The sequence below is a fragment of the Coloeus monedula genome (genome assembly GCF_965178545.1).
Source record: "Coloeus monedula genome assembly, chromosome: 1".
In the NCBI taxonomy this organism is placed as follows: Eukaryota; Metazoa; Chordata; class Aves; order Passeriformes; family Corvidae; genus Coloeus; species Coloeus monedula.
Genome location: NC_138781.1, coordinates 6118423 through 6134054, shown reverse-complemented (window position 1 = coordinate 6134054; position 15632 = coordinate 6118423). Strand labels below are relative to the sequence as shown.

The 15632-nt window shown below is 43.7% G+C and overlaps 1 protein-coding gene across 3 annotated transcripts in view; it reads left to right on the top strand.

Annotated features, from left to right (window-relative positions):
* The window catches only part of PRKAG2 (protein kinase AMP-activated non-catalytic subunit gamma 2), a gene marked incomplete at its 5' end in the record, with an annotated part of 212643 nt that overhangs the window by 95170 nt on the left and 101841 nt on the right, over positions 1-15632 (top strand). Inside the window, one exon of one of the 3 annotated variants that reach the window (XM_082281309.1) lies at positions 9451-9556. The exons of the other annotated variants lie outside the window; for them this stretch is intronic. Within the exon in view, the coding sequence (XP_082137435.1) occupies positions 9451-9556 (106 nt within the window). Of the gene's footprint in view, positions 1-9450; positions 9557-15632 lie in introns of those variants that run through there. 3 annotated transcript variants of the gene reach the window in all.

Genomic DNA, 15632 nt, shown 5'->3' with positions numbered 1-15632 from the left:
CAGAGGTGATGTGAGTTTTCCCTGGTTGTGCAGTTGCCTGATAGCAGAGTTTAGAATAAACCAAAGTCTATTAATGCACTCAGTCACATTTCAGTGCTTCTTCCTTCCCTCCTCTGCCCTGTCAGTATTTTATTATGACTAGAAACAACCTACTTGATTTAAAGGAATATGTGGCTTGGAGAAGTAATTTCTGTTTGTTAGCACAGAGGTTTTAATATTTTTTTGCTCCAGTGACATGCTTGCAAATGAGCTGAGGGTCAGATTTGCCAGGCTTTATTGCCAGCTGCCAGGTGATGATGGAGTGGGGTTTTTCCACAAATATGTAATAATAACAAAAGTGTTCACTCTGAAACATGGGTAGGTTTTTACAGGCTGTTTTAGGCAACCTTGAGTCTGAGAGCCAGAATTGCACCAGGTGGGATTATGGAAAGCTCATAAGCCTGGGTTAGAAATGTGCCCATGAGAACAGAGGCACCTGAGTGAGGGACTAAGGATGCAGGAGGCTTTTGGGGCAGACCAAGAAATTCAAGAGTCTCTGCTGCTGGATATATGCAGAGCTCTGTGACCATAACACCGAGTTTTTGCTTTGTTTCTTGATGTGGAATTTAAGGATTAGTAACATGAGAGCTACTTGGTAGAGTGCTTTCTACTTTAAGCACTGAAGCCACTGCATGACCCTTGACAAGATTTGGGGACCTGATGGCTCTCTATAACGAATTCAGGTCATCTGTGGTACTATTTTAGATCATTTTAAAACTACTTGACAAGGTACAAATAGTATTGTGATTAACCCAATGTATTGCTAAGCTAAGTCACCACTGAAAGAGATGCCATGATTCCAGAAGCCTCTCCATTTGAGGCTCAATGTGTTTTGATGAAGTGAACAGGGAGAGATGCTGGCTGCAAATTACGTGTCAGCTGGGATATGCTTGAGCACTGGTCATGATTCATAAGGGGATCCTAAAACATAAATGACCAAGGAAGCATTGTGCAAGGAGTGACAGTGGTGTTGCCTCTTCCCGCTGTGTCTCTGGCTTTCAAGCAGACCTCCAAGGACGTGGCTGACAGCCTTTTCAGTCTCTATTATTAGCTGTTGTGAAAAGTTTCAGACTGTTTTTTCTCCTGCCAGGTATTTTGTGTTGCAGACTGGCAGAGTTGGCTTTTCCAGGAATATTCTCTTGCTGCCTTGTAGCTCCCAGGTTTCCAGTCCTTCTGTCATCTTGAGGCATAAAGACTCAAAGCTTTCTCTAGTTCATGTCTGTGTTGGTCCCAGCCAACCCACTGAGATGTTTCACACAATCCTAAAAATAACAACTCTGAACTTTACAGCACTTGGTATTTTCACTCATACAATGAATGAACAGAGAACTTTTCACCACCCAAGCTGTTCCACACTATCCTTTGATTCACTGTTATAATAGGATTGTGGCTCCCACAGTCACAGCAGCTTTTTAGCTGGATGCTGTGGATCCTTTTTTCCAAGTTATCTGTCTGCCTGTTACACGAATTGGTAGAATCACCAAGTAATGGGAAATACTTGGGTGGTTTCTACATCACTGTAGAGAGAAAAACAATCCAGTTTTCCCTTCCATGTCCACTGTCTCTTTCTTTATCCCTTCTGTACCTTTGGAGATTGTTAAGGTGCTTCTGTACCACCTCAAAAAGCGTCAGGGTCTGTCTTTCTCACTGTGCTTTCACCTCTTCTAAAAAAGTCAGTGAAGTTCCTTTTGCTATCAAAATTGCTCAGTTTGATCTGGGTGCAAAGAATCTAAAAAAAGCCCCATTAAAACAAACAATAACAGAAAAACCTGGAAAAAGAAAGCAGAAATATTTTCTCTTCCAGACCTCATGTGTGAGATAATATATGGTTTTTTTTCCCCCTGTATTCCTCTCTCTCCTGGCATATTTGGAAAACTAATTCTGGTAAACTCTTAATGAAATGACCACCTTATAAACAGAGTGGTTTAACACAGCATGAAAAATATGTCCTTGCATAGAAGGACCAGAGCCATTGAGTCCAACAGACCCCTGTCTTGTTCTGTTCCTGGCCAGCCTCATGCCAGAGGAGGTCTGCTCCCTGCTGCTCAGGGACTTCTGGAAAGTCACTTCTCCCTGTGCGAAGAAGCTTCAATCCATGGCACTTAGCTCCCTTCTGCTGAAGGTGAAGAGGTGCTGTATGAGATGGAGCTGGTGGTGGTTCCTGAGATGTTTATCTTGAGAAGTTAACAGAGCTGGTTTGCCAGTTGTTCAGTTATTATGGCATTAAAGCATGCAAAGCACTTGGCTTTATTCCTTTGTTTACAACTAATGATGCTTCTGAATCATTAATTTGTAGCAAAAGTAAAGGTAGAAAATAAGGACAGATTTTGCGGGGTTTTTGTGGACTTTTTTTTTTTTTTGCATTTAGGTTTTTTTGGTGCAAATTTGGGGGTTTTTAAATCTTTTATTTTTTTAAAGGCCCGATGAAGGTCTACTGTATTTTGCTAAGGATGGCTTGAACAAACAGACAAAGGGAGCTGCTGCAATGCAAAAAGACTGTCCAGGGGGGTGGATTTCAGTGCAGCCCCTGTCTGCATACAGAGGATTCCTCTCTTTCTATTATATTCCCCTTGCTGGAGCAATCCCACTTGTATTAAGAATGTGGTGTTGGGTGATCTTGTAGGAATTTTCCCTCTTGGCATTATTCCTGTCTTTAGCCCACCAGAATGGAGTCCTGTGTGATGTCCTTGGCCATTGATGTGACCAGATTGGCAGTGGCTGTATAATTAGTTGAAGTCCTTCCCATGGATACCCAGGCTAGTCCTTGGGATTTCGTGAGCTTTGAGCTTGAGTTCAGTGAGGAGTTCAGCTCACTGCTACAAGACCCTGCTTTCACTGCCAAAAAAAAAATTGTGGCAACACCTATAGGTGACTTCATCATAGGTTTCAGGTTCTTCTGCACCATCACAGCATCAAAGAGCAGGAGAGCCACACATATACTCCTTGGCCCTGGAGATTAATAGGGAATGTTTCATTCCTCTAGAAGTTGCTGATCTCTTGCAGCTGAACTATGAGGTCCATTTTTAATCAGTGAAGAACAGGAGAGTCATCAGTGAAACTGCTGGAGCCAGGAATGGGAAAGGCTTTTCAAGCCTTATTGAAGCATTTAGCTTTTCAAGGTGTGGTTCAATTTTCTCTTCAGTCAGCATTTCTGTGCTGTCTCACATGTCTAACAGGATGCTGCTGACCACTGTGTCTGATTTTATGTTAGTAAAACATATATAACATACATGTCTTTATTTCACCCACTGTGGCATAGGAATGGGTCACTTTGGGGTGACTGCCACCCCAATGTTGCAGTAATCATAATTTTGTATTGTAAAAGAACACTTAAGATTATTTTCAACCAAAAATAGCAGGTAATACTATTACCAAGCCAGGACAAGAGTCTTTTATTGTCTTATTTTGTATGTCAGCAGATTTCTGGCTTTTGCTGTCAGATTAGTCTGCTTCTTGCAGGGAGCAGAGGGATACAGAACTTGAAATGGCTGAGAAATCTCATAATCCCATCTAGATTTTAGGATGAGGGTGTTGTTTCCAGTGTGCACTCTTGTCACTAAAGTTGCATTTTGGGATAACTGTGCCAGTGTGAACGTTAAAGCTGCAGTAAATGAGTGTGAAGCTGTGTCACTCCTAATGCTCCTGCCACCTTAGGAATTGCAAAGGCATGGCTGTGCCATGAGGAATGTTCACTGGGTTTGTGTAGGGATGACATCCAAGGACAGCTGAGCACTGGCGCAAACTGTTGCTAATTCAGTGAATTTTTCTCTTCCCTCCAAATAAATCTCCAAAAGCAGAATCGGTGGAGGTCCATATTTCTGTAGAGTTGTGATGCTCTGATTTTTTAGTCTCTTATGTTTCATGGCAGCTCAGTATTGGATAGTTGCAGGAATTTCACTTTTCGGGTCATTTCACTGGCCATCCCAAACATATCACTTTTTTGGAGCAATTTCTGTCTTTATTCATTAGCTGACATTCCCTTTACGATCCGTTCACTGCTGGTTGTAAGACTTTAATTTAAACTGAAGGGGTTATTTTGTTCAGCCCTACAATGCCCATTTTAACTTTAACATCATTTAATCTGTTCCAATTCTGCATGAGAAGTGAAGAAGCAGGAAAGAAAGAAGGACAAGAAGAGAACAAAAAGGAGATTTGTGATGTTCCAGTGAATCCTATCTCCTTCTCAAGGTTTTGTGGATCAATATAGTTGAAAGGCTTGACAGAAGCAAGAAGAAAGAGAAGCAAGAAGAGATGAGAAAAACACAAGTGGAAAATGCTTCTAAGGAACTTACTATCTCTGCTGGGTTTTTTTCATAAAAGTTACTGCTGAGATGTTTTTCTTTAGCTGAGAACTTACTAAATTTTAGAAGTGGTGTTGTCACCAGACATCTTGTACTTCTTGGATCAAATACTGTTTTGGTGTTTTGAGCACAGCCAGATTGTGATGCATTTAAAAACAGCTCAGCTTTTCACAATAAGATCTGAAATTGCTGAAGAAGTGAGTGCTGGAAACATATGCACCAAGTTTATTAGAAGGATGCGGAGAAATGATAAAATTATCATTTGGATGGTATCATAGTCATCAGTCCCAGCTTATTGCTCTTCTGGGATAGATGCTCTGAGTCTGAAATAATGTTTTTCTTACTAGAAATCACTGATATGCAAACGCTACCATCACTGTTCCTCCTATTCCTGCTGGTTTGTGTTACAAGCTCTGGAAAGGTAGGATAGGAAAACATCACAAAGACGCCAGGATGTAATTTAAAAGTAATTTACCAAGAGTTCTGGGGAATATAGTGTGCACCTTAGGGGACTGCTAAAAAGAAGTGAAATTAGCTTTTAGATTTTTCTGACAGATTTTTCAGAGATTTAAATCTTTCTTAATGTACAGTGAAAGCAGCATGAAGTAGTATTAGAAAAGGGGGACGAAAACTTGTTACAGGGAAACACTTGGTTATGATTATGGGAAGTAATTGAGCCCAGCTTGGAGTCATAAACTTGCAATTCTTTTATGGGGTGTGAGCTGGGCTTGGACCAGATGGAGAAAGTGGTAGTTTGTGTTTCTCTTTGAAAACATGGGCTACATGCTCTGTTCAACCAGCCTGCAAATGGTGTTTGGACTTAACAGGCTTTTTGTTATGGTGCATTGCATCACCTGGACTCTTTTTTTTAGAGCAAAAATCTCTTTTACATATTTATTTGAATGTTTTTTTGAAATATTTTCCACATTTTCTATTTGTATGAAATATGGTTGCAGTTAAAATCAGTCTGGTGTTGTAAGACATGTAAGCATATGCCAGCACCACTGACAGCATTCGAAAATGTTCATTTTTGCCAACATCATTATGTAGAGCTTAAAAAAAGAAAATTAGAAAAAAATCCAATTTAGGGAAAACTTTAAGGACAACATGACAGAGAAACATGATTCATGTAGAAGTCCAAGCATGATTCATGCTTTACCTTTCTGAGCGTGGATCTGAACTTTATTTCTCTTAGCAATGACAAAAACAGAGGGCATTTTGAACGAGGAAATTCTCAGCAACAGGGAAAGGGAAATACTTGGTTTTGCTGATTTGCAGTCAGCAGCCAGTTCAAACAGTAATTGTCACTAAGGGGATACATATTCCTCTTAGCCTTCCTGTTTTGAGCTAAATGAGCTCTTAAATTTCGAGGAAGAAAACATTGTTTTTTCCATTTTCACATCAGAATAAATTAAATAGGACTAACTGGTCCCCATTGCCTGCCCTGTGTTCTGCTGCTGCATTTTTATGTCAGGCTCAAGCTCCTGTTAAAAAGCAGCTGAGGGAATGGTTTGAAATATCAGTATTAAAGTATTTTCACCATGGCACAGAATTTACACCTCCATGAGATGGATGAATCAGTTTGTGTTTCAAAGCTCTGATGGCTGCACTTGTTTGGTACGATGGCATCTTCCATATTGTCTATCTGGTGACCAAATCCGAACACTCACCCTCAATTCTACCTTCTAGAACAAATCTTCGTGTCACATCCAGAGGATAAAAGATTTTTGTTATGTTTGTGCCTGAAGAGTCCTGGTGAATCACTGGGGGCAGGTTCTTTTATCCTAAGAGATGGAGGACTTAAAAGCAAGGAGCATCAAAAAGGGGGAGCCCAGCCACTGATGGGGCTTTTTTGGGCTCAGGTCTGGTGAGCTCTGCAGATACAGTGGGACTGGAGAACTGCTTCACACACATACACCAGTGTTTGTTTGCTCCCTCCCTGAAAATAATTTTGTTAAGCTGCCCACTGCTTGGTACCTCTCAGAGTGAGTTTGTGTAGGATTTTTGGAAGGGCACAGTGTTATCCTTATGCAGCTAAAAAACCGTAATACAGGATAACTAATTTGGGAGACTTCAGTGTAGCTTGACAAGAGTCCATTTCATGGTTGTTTGGAAGGGATGGAAGGGATTTGTGTTTTCAATCTCCAGAACATAGATGGCCCCAAAGGAACTCTTTGAGGCATAGCTTTTTATTATTAGTTTTACAAGATCCTTGCACTGGAATAATTAAGATGTAGTACCTGGTGTAAATGTGCAAGTATCTGCTAGACCATTAGCTGTGGGAGACAGACTGATTATACTCAAAACACTTAGTGCTTTTTTAACAAATTACTGTGAAAGTCAGTTGTTAAACAGTGTTGTTTCATTTTCTAGTAGCTCTGTGTAGAAACATTAGAGTCTTGCTGCTTCCCTTAATAAGGGGAAATGAGCTCTCCTGGTGCAATGGCCCTGCTTGAAAAGGTCATCAGCGACTATTTATCCTTGGTTGCTATCAAAAAGGGGGCTGTTTCCATGCTGAAGCAATACCAATTTGTTTCATTCTCATTAAAAAGGGATTTAAATTTTTTGCTTTCTGATGACATTAAGTCATTCTTAGCAATCCTTTGGCCACCGCAGAATGAGGAATGCTTTTATAAAAGAGAGGCAGCTTGAGGTTCAAACTGCATTGGTGGTGTAGGCAGCACTTCTTGTGTCTTTGGCCAAGTGAAAACTGGAAAGGGAACTAAATAACTGTTGTCAAATATGCCAGGGGTGACTCCGGATCAGAAAGGAACACTTTGTTCTCAGTGTGCATGTCCTCTGTGTGCATGGTGAGTAAGAGAAGAATGACTAGGCTTAGTAGGCAGCAAGGAGAATCCACGTTTGGTTTTGGGGTGCTGGTTTTCAAATGGGAAGTACTTATGGAAGTAGGTTGAGAATCAGCGCATGAAAAGTGCTTGTGGGGAGAACCAGAGCTTGTCCCACTGCAGCTGCTGTCTCAGTTGTGGTGCCATGATCGTGGCAGAATGCAGGGAGGGGACAGTGCAGATGAAGTTGCAGAGGTAAATGTGGTGGTCATGCAAAGCCAGATGGGGTGTGCAGAGCTTAAGAGTTCTTACAGCTACATTAAACCAAATACTGAAGCTAACACAGACACTTTCCCATGCTAATTCCTCAACTCATTGCTCCATTTGCTTCTCCTCTGTGCTGGGTGAACAGTGAGCCTCAAGGGAGAGGCTGGGGAAGGAGCTTTGTAAACACACTCTGCTGACAGGAGATTTTATGCCAAGGATTGTTATTTGGTGGAAAGCGTCAGGATTTTCACTTGCAGAACTGAAACAGGGGCACAGAGATGAGGGTAAAAGAAAGTAGGAGGACTAGTCAGGAGGGATAAGTCTGGGAACAGCTCCATGTTAATTATCATTGTGCCTCACTTGGAGATCAGTTCAGAGCCTTGTCTGGAAGGTAATGAAGTGTCTTGGTAATAATTTGATTGTTTCGGTTGCTAGGTGGAAGAACAGTGGTGTCCTCTGTACTGTCTTCTTCCACGTTCTCCATAGGGTAGACTTGGGGAAACATCTGGTAGCTGAAGATGGCAGAGGAACCTCCTGTCACCTCTGCACATATTCTTGGAGTCCCCTAAGTCCCAAGATATCCTTGCATTAATGCATCTTTTGGAAAAAACAGAGCTTGCAGGGAATCTGTGTTGATAGAGGCCTTTTCTGCAGTAGTCATGGCTGGGTTTTGTTTTCCTTCCTAATGATACTAAGTCCCAGAAGCAATCATGGGCACAAGGAAAAAGGCGTGTTTCTTTGTAGAGGAAAAAGGTGATATAACCTTTAATTCCACCTAGGAATTAAAAAGATAAGACTCTCATTACTCATACAGGGTTCGATTTTTTAAAGAGCTGAGCCTCACAGTCTAGTGGTGTCTGGAGGAAAGGCTGATGCTCTGTGATTTTAAAAAAAGCTTTTGATTTAACAGAGCATTTACTATAATCTTAGGAAGGTTGGCTGTGATGCTTTGACCATGCCTTGGATCACGCTTGCACCCCTTTCCAGCTGCTCAAGATCCAGCCCACGATGATCAACCCTTTCCTAAAATAAACAGCTCTTATGTACAGACTCAGAGCCGAACATCATCATACAGCCTGACTGATTGGGATGAGCAACAGCCTCGTGCATGTTTGTCTCATTGAAAAGACCACGAGGTGGATTTAGCCGTGTTACAAACAGCTGTGCTGGTGCCTTTTGCTTTGCAGACAGCAAATTTGAACAGAGCAATCTACACTGAGCACAGGGATGGATATGTGCAGAACGGGGAGGGCATGTCACAGAGATACTCCAGTCCATCACTCCAGCTATGGTTTCCAGAAAGTATCAGCCTTCTTTTTATGAATTGGCAGGAGCTCGATCCCATGAATCCATTAGTCATTAGCTGTGGAGGGCCGGGCATTCCAGAGCTCATGGACAGTCAGCTGGGCTCTCCTGTCACTCCCAAGACCCAGCACACATGAATCAAAATAGTTGGGTGATGTCACGTCATGGTGCCAGCGCGCCCGGGACGCTGCTGCCAGGAATTGTCTGTCCAGGGGTGGTTTCCTTTTACAGCCTGTTGAAAGAGTCATCATGCCGGGCTGCACATGACAGTTCCCTTCAAGAGGGCTGGTGGCTCCTTTGCACAGTCAGTATTTTTTAAACAAGGGAGCTTATCAGGTGGCTCCTGACCTTTTCCACATGAGCTGATCCACTGGGAAATGTTGTTTTGGTTTCCGAGGCTTCTGACAGCTGATGTATAAGACCTCTGTGGCTGCAAGCTGGGCAGACTTTGAACTTCTCCCTGTGTCCACACAGACGTGCAGGGCAGTTACTGTATGCCAGAACTAAGGCTGGAAGTGCCTGGCAAGCAAGGGTCGGCAGCCTGCTGCAGGACAGCTCTCACGAAGACACAGCCAGGCACCTCAGAGCTGAGCTGCTGGCCAGCTGGACTTCTTTTGCAGCCACACTGTCTTTCTGGAGCTTTATTTTCTCACAACTGGGCTTTTGGTGTAAGCCACACCTCTCCTTGCCCCTTGCGCTGCTCTTTTTTCTCCAACCCCGGGCATGAGCGACAGCTGCCGCCACGCGAGTGCATGTTGCAGCTCATGAAACGTTTTGGCAGCTTCAGAGGGAGCAAGAAGAGAAAGGAGCGATGCAAAGTCTTGGAGAGGCGCCACTCCGACCCCCACGGCCTGTCTGGTAAGGACCCTCTGCATCCAGAAAGGAGGCACTTTGCTCTTTGGGAGAGGGTGGTAGTGAATAATTGAGTGACAACGTTGTGCTCCCAATTTCACTGACTGAACCGTGCAGTTGTTGTGTGGAGGTTATTTTGGTGTTGGTTCGCACCAGAGATGAAAATCTGAGCTGACACCTGTAACACACATCAGCCATAACCTTTAGGAAAAGAGTGATGGTACAGGAAGCTTTACAGTGAATCCTATGGCAGTCAGAAGGGGCTGTTGCCTGATGTCACTTTAATTGAACAATAATAACAAAGTTCTGTTTTATCTATTGAAATATGAATTTTAAATAGAAAATTTTTCTTATCAGTCCCATAACGAATGCATTTAAAAACAGCTTTCTGATACTGCAGTTGTCGATATAATTGTGTTTGAGTTGCAATTAGGGACCGTTCTCTCTTAATCAAAAGCTTTTCCTGGTCACGGAGTATTAGCTCCAGTGCAGGTGCTGAGTTGTGTGTGTCAGAGAGTATCTGTGTGTCACACAGGGATCAGCTGGTCAGGAGAGAAGGGATTTTTCAACAGGATCTGGCTGTTTTCTTAGTAATGGAGAAATACCAGTTTTAATGCATTTCCTATATAGACTAATGGTGGCTGGTTCTCTGAAGACCATGAGTGTTACTGAGCAATTCTGTTCTGTGACTAAGAGGGTTAAAACTGATGTTACACTGAATCAGCTGAATAAGGCTCTGTTTAGAGAGGCAGATGTGTACAAAGGGTAGGCAAGGCTCTTTTGCTCTCTATTGATCAGGAGTCACTGTGTCAAATCCAGCAGAATGATGAAGGCAGGAGTAGTGTTGGACCAAATGGATGGTGTGGAGACATATGCGTACATTTAGTGATGAGGAGTTACAACTGTTGGATGGGTGGCTGCCCAGGGAGCTTATTTTTCTACTATTTAATGTTTTGCAGTTTATTTAGTGATGGGTTGTGTCATTTTTAAGTTGTAATCCTTGCAAACACTTCTCCTTTCGTTCCTGTTGTGTACAGTTAAGTGGTTTTAAATCTAAACCTGTGTACTGTGTCTTGTTTTGCATTTCCCAAAACCTACCTGAGGGTTTCTGTGAGAGTGGTAGGAAGGTCAAGGCAGTGTGAATGACAAATGACCCAGGTCTTTGTAGTTTCACAGTGTCAGCAACATGCACAAAGACAGATCACAGAGTTTATGCAACAAGAACAGGAATATTTAGCTTAAAGATTGCCCAGACATAAAATGCCTTCCCAAATTTCTAATTAAACACCCTAAATTCTCATGTAGATAGAAACATACATGCAATTTGTTGATTGAATGTTGAATAGCACTTTGGACCACTAATTCACTGTCTTATTATGGTTTCATCAACAGAGGGAATAGCCAATAACTGCAAAAAGATTCACTGCCGGAAGCACTAAACATGGTGTTGCATGTCTGCTTCCCCTGAGTCTAACTCTAAGCCCTGTCCTCAATTCCCTTCATGGAGAAAATAATTTGTTCTGCACCAAAAAAACCTGACTATATGAACTGTACCGTTTGTGGCAGAGTTATATAAAAAAAATTGGAAGTGTAATACCAGCAGTACCAAAACATGTGCTCCTTATTTTCCTCATTCCCATTATTCCAGATTTGTAGCCCACTCCAGTGGTACACAGCGAGCACCAGGCAGAGTTTTCTGCACAGTTTTTACTCTACAGGCTTTGCAGATGCCATTCTTGTGAGAGTGTGACCAGGTCAGCTCCCTGTGCTGCCATCATCAACAGAGAACTACTGAGTCACAAGAGTGGGAAAAAGCAAAGGGGATGTGTCCAGGTTACTTCCTTCCTTGGATGCTCTGCTGCGGGGATCACCTTTGCCATCCCAGCAGAGTCTGAGTTCCTTTCAAGAAATGGGTTAACACACTTAGAAATGCCTTCCCCTCATGCCCCCCACCCCGATGGCCTTAATTAATTGCAGGGAAATGTCAGAACAAAAGCTTTGCATTATTTGCTACATTTAATCTGTATCCTGTAGCTATTAGGCCTCAATAAACACTTTCTGAGCAGATTTCAAGGGAACTGCTGGCATTCAGCAGGTGTTATGATCAGTATTAGTGTGTGCAGGAGCACTGGTAGCAGCCAGGCTTGGTGGCTCCTCGGGGTTGGTCACAGATCAGCACATCCCATTTGGTTGTCATCTACCACCAGGGGTGAGAAATGAATGACAGCAGCCTCCCTGTTGCTCAATGAGCTTGGATTGTATTCAGAAAAGGGGTGGAAAAGAAAACAAGAGGAAAATATCCCCTGATGCCCCAAAAGGGGTAATCTGACACCTGGACTGGTTGAATTTGAAATTTTTGATTTTTCTTGTCCCCTTCTGTAAAGTGTTTTAAGGAAGAATCCTCCAGTCCTTGTAAATAGGATTGGGCCAGTGCAGCTTCTTGGCTTCCCAGGGGTAGATGCCATCAGGCATCTAAGATCTCAGCTAAGATTATCAAGTAGTACCATTCTTCTGTGTATCCGTTGAGCTAAACCCCATCCCTCTGCTGCACCAGTGCAGAGGTTGCATCCTGGTGGAGAAATGAAGAGTGGCATTGCCAAGGGTGGTCATCTCTGTATTTGCCTGGGTTTGGAGCCTTACAGTCCTTTCATTCCAAGTGAACAGCGAGGGGAGACCTGAGTATGGCCAAACAGAAGCAGAGAACACACAGAGAGGGAAAGGAGGAAAACATGAATGAGCACCAGGAGCAAACAAGAGCAGAAGTGAAGGCAGAGATCCCACAGTTTGCTCCAGGAGAGGAGCAGCCAACAGGGAGACCTCGAAGCTTGAGCTGTCCACCAAACAGCAGGGAAGCTGATTTATGCAATAGGATTTTGGCAGGGCTGAGGATGGGGATTACCCAAAATTTCTCCAGTGTCTAGATCACCACTGCATAGTTTCCTCCTTCCTCTTGCAGTTGCTGTGCAGGGTTCTGGCGGTTTCTCCTCCTGGCAGCTCTCACCACAGCTTGATGTGTTGTACATGGATAGGCTCTGTGGCATTTCTGAAGGGGAAAAATTTTTGACCCCAGAGAGGTTAATTGCTCTACCCTTTAAAGGACACCATGTATTCCACAAAGGACTGTGTGACATATGCAAAAGGAGTAATGTTTAAAGTATTTTTTCCCTACCCAAGCCATGAGTGCCCAGCAAAGGAACCCTTCTGCAGCACATGTAGCTGCTATGAGCCTGCACCTGGGCTACCTTGTGCTGGGCATTTAGCCTCAAAAAACTCCTTTAGGAGTCGTTTGGCTGCATGGAAATGCCCAGGAACTTCTCCTTGCCCATGCTGCTCCTCTTGGGGTTTGTTACTTTTATCAGGTGGCTTTTAATCATCAGGTGCCAAAGCTGAGCCCCAACAAACCAGGTCCAAGGGGCTCTAAGTGACCCTCAGCGCTGCCTGTCAGCCCCTGTTGTGTCCCACCTCAACAGCACTCTTGAGGATAATTTCCCTGCCAGTTGTTATAATTAGGTGCATATTAGGACTAAATTAGGAGTGAGCCTGCTGGATGTCTCAGACCCCAATAAACACATGTGCAAAGATGCTTCAGCCTCACCATGTGCATGAATCAGGCGGTCCTGGAATCGCTCCATTACTTGCTTGATGCACGTTTTATCTCATGTCTCTGAGAACCACCGTGGAATGGAATCACAGAATGACAGAATCACCAGGCTGGAAGAGATCTTCAAGATCACTGAGTCCAACCCATGCCCTAACACCACCTCAACTAAACCATGGCACTGAATGCCACATGCAATCTTTCTTTAAACACATCCAGGGATGGTGACTCCCCCACCTCCCCGGGCAGACGATTCCAGTTCTTTATCACTCTTTCAGTAAAAAACTTTTTCCTAACATCCAGCCTAAATTTCCCTTGGTGCAGCTTAGGACTGTGTCCTTTAGTTCTCTCAGTTGCTGCCTGGAGAAAGAGACCAACCCCAACCTGACACCTTTTAGGATGTTGTAGAGAGTGATAAGGTCACCTCTGAGTCTTCTTTTCTCCAGCCTAAACAACCCCAGCTCCCTCAATCGCTCCTCAGAGGGCTTGTGTTCCAAGCCCTTCATCAGCCTTGTCACCCTCCTTTGGACACTCTCAAGCGCCTCAACGTCCTTCCTGAACTGAGGGGCCCAGAACTGGACACAGCACTCGAGGTGCAGCTTCACCACTGCCAAGTACCGGGGAAGAATGACGTCCCTGGTCCTGCTGGCCACACTATTCCTGATACAAGGGGAGGGGCTGCTCAGGCTCTAGAGTGCATCTGGGAGGTGCTGTGGGGTATCTTTAAATACTCAACCTAAAGGGAAATGTCTTCCCCTTTCAGTCAAAAACTCAAGGGGTTTCTTCCATCTCTTGTCATGGTCCTTCCCAGACCCCTGGGGTTGGGTGTGAATGTGGATTGTGTGTCGAGCAGAGAAATTATGCTCTTCCTTCTCAACAATGGAGATGTGGTGACTCCCTCCATGACGCCCACGTGCAGGTAATGTGCCGTGGTATGTGACCAGCTTGCACAGCTGTCCATGGGCGGGACTGACACCAAACCAAAGAGCTGGTGCTTCACAGCCTCTGCAAGTAGAATGAATACCCAGGGGATAATTCAGCTTGGCTCTCATCACAAGCCTGAGAACAGGGAGAGAAAACATGGGAGAAGTGCAGGGTGAAAACATGAAGCACAGAAAACATGATGGAGAAGCAATTGCAAAAATGAAACAGGACTTGATCTCCTTCTCTTCCAGTCTGGAGAGCTGCAGCTCACCCAGTGCTTCACCCCAAAGTGGTGCTGCACGTGGGAGGTGGTGCTGCACGTGGGAGGATCAGAGATACTTATTTTTCTCATTCTAGTGGGATGTTTTTGTTATGAGGCAGTGGGGGAGAAATCATAGTGAAAAAAATTCTGAAGAAATAAATGAGAGTGAAGGAATTGCTGCATGTTCCAGCACTGCCATAAATGACCTGAAAGAGCAAAATCCTGTTGCTCCAGTAAAGCAGCTTAAAACCACCATCATCAGAGACTGGGCATGAGAAACTGAGACAGCTTTGGTTTGTTAATGATTTTCTCTACTGGTTTTCATGCTCTGTTGAGCTGACAGTGATTTTAGTAGATGTGCAGCCCCAGCTGATCAGTAGTCATTAATCTTGTACTACAGAGAGCACCGAGACCTGGAAGCTGTGAAATTTCTGTAGTTGGTTGTCGGGAAGGAGAAAAGCAGTGACAAGTCTGATTAAATATCTGAGACTTTTTAATTTGCCACTTTCTGCTTCCTTATAGTCACTGTCCTGGTGCTTTCTGGCACCTCCTGGCTTTGTGCACAGCTTTGAGGCATTCTGAATGGGGGGAAAAGGACTGTGGCTGTGAAGCAGTAGAAACAGCAAGGTATTTTCAAGCAGGTACCTGTACATTCAGATAGTAATAAACCTTATAAGAACACACTGATTTGGTGGAAACTGAAATGGAGGTAGATTGAGCAGAGTGCAGCATCTTGCCTCTGCAACCCTTTGCAGGCTTAAAGAAGATGTAGACTCTGCCCTCACGATGAGTTGTCCAAGAATGCAAATTCTCTGAGTAATTTATTTTCAAAGAAGTTATTTTTGCCTGAAGGGCAGGTTAGACATGTAAAAATACAGTATGTTCTCAAGGCACAAATTTCCAGATCAGTGCTGCAAATGAATCTGCCCACGGACTCTTCTTCCCAGTCCTGCTCCAGGCAGCTCTGTGTGTCTCATCACAAAGTTTGGTCAAAAATATCTGTATTACTATAAATGACTGAATTACTCAGCACTGACGTGCTGTTGTCAACAACGTGGTGGGTGAGAGCAGCCGTGCCAAGCCTCCCTTTTGATGGGCTGCTTTACAAACCGTGCAGGTTTTTGGGCAAGGAGATCTCCAGTCTGGGAGTAGTCCATGTGGTTCTGGTCCTTGTTGCTGCTTGTGGTTCCAGTTGTTTGTCCCCCAGACACAGCAACAGCAGAAAGACTAAATTTTTTACTGTCTGAAGGACACTTTCCTGTAATTCTGCAACTATTCAAATAGTGTTATTTGAAAAG